At 43.8% G+C, this 6,000-nt stretch overlaps 1 protein-coding gene across 9 annotated transcripts in view; it reads right to left on the minus strand.

Moving 5' to 3' along the window:
• LOC120986241 (patatin-like phospholipase domain-containing protein 6) overlaps positions 1–4,380 on the minus strand; it is a 68,056-nt gene extending 63,676 nt beyond the window's left edge. For 8 of the 9 annotated variants that reach the window (XR_005775660.1, XM_040414710.1, XM_040414706.1 and 5 more), the window contains exons 1-2: positions 4,355–4,380; positions 1,771–1,857 (exon numbers count right to left, since the gene is read on the minus strand). Coding sequence is in view for 8 of the 9 variants with exons in the window: in XM_040414710.1 (XP_040270644.1) it covers positions 1,771–1,821 (51 nt within the window). In the remaining variant the exon portion in view is untranslated. Of the gene's footprint in view, positions 1–1,770; positions 1,858–4,227 lie in introns of all 9 variants that reach the window. The other variant, XM_040414704.1, reaches the window with a different exon arrangement.
• Between the last annotated feature and the right edge of the window lie 1,620 nt (positions 4,381–6,000).

The raw sequence follows: 6,000 nt of genomic DNA on the forward strand, positions 1-6,000 counted from the left end.
ACCACCTGAAATTAAAGAGGACCTGTTACCTTCCTGACATGTGCGTTTTAGTAACTACTTCGATTACCCTTTATTATTCCTGCTGGAAGTTATGAAGGAATTGCTAGCTGTTTTCAAAGAAGGTCCAGTTGAGTGAGTGATCCTGCACAGTCTGACACTATCCAGTCTGAGCTGCCAGGGTCAGATCATGCAAGGACACACCTCTAATTGGTAAGACCCAGATTCATTGCAGATTGCCATCGATTCATTTATAAATTTCTAGTAGGAATACTAGAGGAATGGCACAACATAGAGACAAGAACAGTTACTCTAGAATTATTATTACATAGGGAATGCAAGTAGTTACTAAAACAGACATGTCCGGAGAGGTGACAGGCCCTCTTTGAGGCAGATGAGCAGCTGTAACTTTTAGGGGAATTCCTAGCAATAAGCGTTCAATTTCTCTGCAGTGCCACCACTGGAGAAATCAAGTGGTACACAATGTCCACCAAGTCAATGTATGGTCTGTGTAATGCAGGGCAGAACAAGTCCTCCTGTCACTGTCACGCCTTGCCCTGTGAATGTGCAGAGGTCTGTCAGACTGGCTGCACATGTGTGACTTCTCTGTTTGTTTTGATTTGGGTTTGAGCTGGATCCACCTTCCCTCAGGTGTACTGGGTTTCATTGTTAGTGAGGCTATTTATCCCTTCTTCCCCCCCCCCCCAGTGGCCTGTGCGGGTTATAGTTCTTTCCTGGGAGCTCTTGATGTGTGGTGGATTGTCTGCTCCAGCTCTGCTCAAGATAAGTCCTCTTCGTTATTTCCCTTTGTGTGTTTTATCTAAGCCTCTAGGGAGACGCTTGCTTCCTCCTGGTTTGAAGAAGTAGGTTGCCTCTTCCCTTTTCCCTGCTGCTTAGGGTTTGCCCAGGGTGTTTAGGTTTAGGCATGAGGGCATGTGCATATACACCATAAGGGTATACACATGGGCACAGCAGTTTAGGGAAAGCTTTTAGGGATCGCTAGGAGGTGACCCTTTTCTCTCTAGCTTTTGGGCCTAGTCGTTTGTTTTCCGGTGTTTGGTTATTTCCCTGCTTACCTACCTATCGTGACAGTCACATGGCGCTTGGGCGACATGTCACTGCTGGAGCCATTTATGGGCTGCAGTGGCACACATGACTCCCATCCGAACTGGAAGTTTACAAGTGGGCACCAGCATGCGGAGTGGTGGATAGAAGAAGCCAGAATAAGGGCTCATGCACACGACAGTATTTTGCGTTCAGTATACGGTACATATACTGAACCATTCATTTCAATGGTTCAGAAAAAAAAAACTGAAGTGTCTCGTGTGCATTCCGTTTCAGTATTTCCGTACCGTGAAAAGATAGAACATGTCCTATTCTTGTCCGCAAATCACGGTGCTTGACTCCATTCAAGTCAATGGGTCCGCAAAAAAACATAACACATACGGAAATGCATCCGTATGTCTTCCGTATCCGTTCCGTTTTTGCTGAGCCATCTATTGAAAATGTTATGCCCAGCCCAATTTCTTCTATGTAATTAATGTATACTGTATATGGCATACGGAAAAACAGAACGGAAACAAAAAACTCTTCAGGTCTGGTAGGGAATGAGAACAGTTATTTGCTAAAAAGCTGGAGAACCCCTTTTAATTTCGGACTATTTCTGGGACCATCAGAGGGATTCTACTGGGTTTCTACAAAGAACCCAAAAATTGAGGTCTAAAATCTCTTTATGACACATGACAAGCAAAAAACACTGTGCCTCACACTTACCAAGTCAATTTCAAGTAATTTCAGCCCTTCCTGCATCACGTGACCGACCATCCTGCCCGAATAGGAGACCTTCTATACTGCAATATCCTGGTCAATGAAATTGGAGACAGCGTCAATAATTTGGTTTCTGTGGAGAATCAGGTGACAGGTCCAGGATGCTAAGGCGGATTTGACATCATAATGCCCTTTTTAAACACCCCCCCCCCACATCCTAGTAGTAGTATTCTAACAATTAAAGGGGTCCAGGATTTTGATATTGATGACCTATCCTCAGCTGGTAACTGCAGGACTGCTCCCATTGAAGTGAATGGGAGCAGTGCTGCATTTACGAGATCCGTCCACTAGAGAACAGGGAGAGCAGTGTACTTCTGGCGCCACTCCTGAACAGCTGATCTGTGGGGGTGCGGGATGTCAAATCCCTGCTAGTCTGATATTGATGTCCTATCCTCAGCTGGTAACTGCAGTACTGCTCCCATTGAAGTGAATGGGAGCAGTGCTGCATTTACAAGCTCCGTCCACTAGAGAACAGGCAGAGCTGTTTAGTTCTGGTGCCACTCCTGAACAGCTGATCTGTGGGGGTGCGGGATGTCAAATCCCTGCTAGTCTGATATTGATGTCCTATCCTGAGCATAGGTCATCAGTAACAAAATTCTGGACAACCCCTTTAAGCTTTATCCACACAGGTCGACGACTGGGCCACTTACCAGTAACAACTGCTCATATAAACACTGGTTTGCATAAATTTTCCTGTGTACATGTGGCAGTGATCACCTGAATAATGAGCAAATCGCCAGCGCAATACATCAGGTTTTCAGAAGCCCATTCGCATGTAATGAAAATAAAATGTAATATGCATAAAAATACAAGCATTCTGCAACTTTTCAAATTGTGAAATCTCTCGGATTTCAGCTCAGATTTCACCATTTAATAGGCACCTGTCACCTCTCCAGACAGGTCTGTGGTAATCGTTACTTGCATCCCCCATGTAACAACTGTTTTGGAGCATCTGTTCTTATGACTCTGTGATGTGCCAGCCCTTTATTATTTTTGCTAGTAGTTATTAATTAATTGCTAGCAGTTTACAATGAAGGTCCAAATGGGTGTTACCAGTTGGTGGTTGCGCTTCTTTCACACGAACAATACAGTGTGTATGTCAGGATCTGTTCAGGAAAAAGTGATGGTTTTGCACACAAGTTCAATCAGTTTTTTTCCGCTATTGCATTCAGTGTGTGTTTTTTCTGTCTGGATTGTATCCGGAGTGCATGCGTATTTCACAATCTTCATCTCTCAGCAATCATCAGTGAAAAAAGCATTGCATCCGGATCCTATTCACTTCTATGGAGCCAGGGTTGCGTGAAAATTAACCGGTCAGGATTTAGTCCGGACGCTATGCGTTCTCTACACGCATCGCATCCAGATGGAAAACTCACTTACACTGGCATCACCGATTGGATAATCTCAGATTGTGGAAGGACACACCGCCAACTGGTAACACCCAGCTGGACCTCATATGTAAACTGCTAGCAATTGATTCATAACTTCCAGCAGGAATAATAAAGGCATGACATATCATGGAATTGCTATTAGAGGGGGGGGGGGGAGGGGGTGCAAGTAGTTACTAAAACAGACATGTCAGGACAGGGGAGAGTTCCTCTTTAAAATGAACAGGGGAAGATTTATCAAAACTGGTGTAAAGGAAAGCTGGCTTAATTGCCCATAGCGACCAATCAGATTCCATCTTTCATTTTTCACAACTCTTTTGAAAAATGAAAGGTGGAATCTGATTGGTTGCTATGGGCAACTAAGGCTCAGTTCACACTTCAGTTATTTGGTCAGTTATTGTGAACCAAAACCAGGTGCGGGTCAAACACACACATTATACCTTATCTCTGAGTACGCTTTGGTTTTGGTTCACAATGAGGGAGATTTACCAAAACTGGCTTAGTTGCCCATAGCAACCAATCAGATTGATCCTTTCATTTTTCAGAGCTCCTTTTGGAAAATGAAAGACAGAATCTGATTGGTTGTTAGACGCAAGTAAGCCATTTTTCCCTTAAACCAATTTAGATAAATCTCCCACACAGTGTAAAGTCCTGGTGAATCTGTAGCCTAATCCCTTTTCATGTAACACTTGCTGATTTTACCACACATTTGCTGAAAAAGTTCACCAAATACAGATTTAGCCCTAGTGATAAAAGCCAAACCAACACACATACGCATCATTTCACCGATCAAACTATTACATGGTACTAAACCCCTTAAATACACCAAAATTCCTTAAATCCAGCCTTAAATGGGGTCCAAAAGGCGCAAAACACGCGAAAACCACGTTCACACAGTGAGAAATCCAAAATGAGCTATTACTAATGTAATAAAAGAACAGTAAAAAGTGAGGGGGTGAAGACTATACAGCAAGTTTAACATTGCATTATTTTCTGCAGAGCGTTGCGCCTTCACCTAAATAAAGCTGTGCATGCTTTACTATAGGATAAACAGGCACAGAGGAGCAAGCAGACCCCTGCAGACTATTACACCCCCTCCCATGTCTGGCAGTAGCTCCCGATCACAGAAGGACACCGTTCACCTCTTTCCTCACTCGCTCGACCTTCTTTTGACTTTATTATCAAGTCTCAGCCACTACTGGTGACATCATGGGCTGCGCTGGGCAGGGACTGCAGCCATAATTGGGTGGCATAGTAAACACCAGCACGATTACTCCACCCAGGATCCCTGTATATGGGCGGACATGTGCCAGCTGACTACACCAGCGCTTGTAAACACCAAGGGCAGCTCATTCATTAAAGGGACATGACCTAAAGTCGAAGAGGCACAATTACTATGGTGTCTGCGCGTTTTTTTAGGGGTCATAATGCTGTTTTAGAATGTAGAATTATTATTTTTTGCCGCATTTACTGCTGAAAACATGCCTCGTTTACCTATTTAGATTTTTTTTACACTAAAGCCTCATGCACATGAGCGTATTTTTTGTCTGCGTCCGTTGCGTTGTTGTTTTTTGCGGGAATCCTTCACTTCAGTGAGGCTGCAAAAAAACGGAAATAACTCAGCGTGCATTCCATGTACGTTCTGCAAAACAAAAATTCAACGTCCTATTATTGTCTGCGTTACGGACAAGGATAGGACTGTTCTATTAGGGGCCGGCCGTTCCGTTACGCAAAATGCGGAATGCACACAGCCGTTATCCGTGTTCCATTCACACAACCGTACTTTTGCTCTTCATCAGATCCGCATCAGACTGATTCATTTCAATGGGGCTCCAAAAAATGCGGACAGCGCACCGTGAGATGTCCACATCTGTATGTCCGTTTGGCGGCCCCGCAAAAAAGATAGAAAGTGTTCTAAGGGCAGGGCAGAATGTTGGTTGCAGAGTGCTATTGCATTTGTATTTTGCGTTTGTTCTAATCTTGTCGGTTTTGCAGAGCAGCATAAGCTTTGTTACAATGGGTCATCCAAAAAAAACAAAAAACGGTTGCAACACAGACATCACATGATCATCCGTATTTTTTGCGGACCACAAAATACATATAGTTGTGTGAATGCACCCTAATTTAGAAGTTTTCTAACTTTTATGCCTGTTTTGCAACTTATTTATGTAGGTTCACCTTATTTAAAGAGGACCTTTCACCTTGAAAAACATTGTGAACTAAGGCCCCTTTCACACGAGCGAGTATTCCGCGCGGATGCGATGCGGGAGGTGAACGCATTGCACCCGCACTGAATACTGACCCATTTATTTCTATGGGGCTGTGCACACGAGCGGTGATTTTCACGCATCACTTTTGCGTTGCGTGAAAATCGCAGCATGCTCCTCTTTGTGCGTTTTTCACGTAACGCAGGCCCCATAGAAATTAATGGGGTTGCGTGAAAATCGCAAGCATCCGCAAGCAAGTGCGGATGCGGTGCGATTTTCACGCACGGTTGCTAGGAGACGATCGGGATGGAGACCCGAACCTTATTATTTTCCCTTATAACATGGTTATAAGGGAAAATAATAGCATTCTGAATAAAGAATGCTAAGTAAAACAGGGCTGAAGGGGTTAAAAAAAAATAAAAAAATCATTTAACTCACCTTAATCCACTTGCTCGCGATGCCCGGCATCTCCGTCTGACTCTTTTACTGTATAGGACCTGTGGAGAGCATTAAAGGGTTTCTGTCACCCCACAAAACTCCTTTTTTTTTTTTTGGATAGTTAGATTCCTTATAGGGCGATA

The sequence above is a fragment of the Bufo bufo genome, chromosome 1, assembly GCF_905171765.1.
Source record: "Bufo bufo chromosome 1, aBufBuf1.1, whole genome shotgun sequence".
NCBI classification, from domain to species: domain Eukaryota; kingdom Metazoa; phylum Chordata; class Amphibia; order Anura; family Bufonidae; genus Bufo; species Bufo bufo.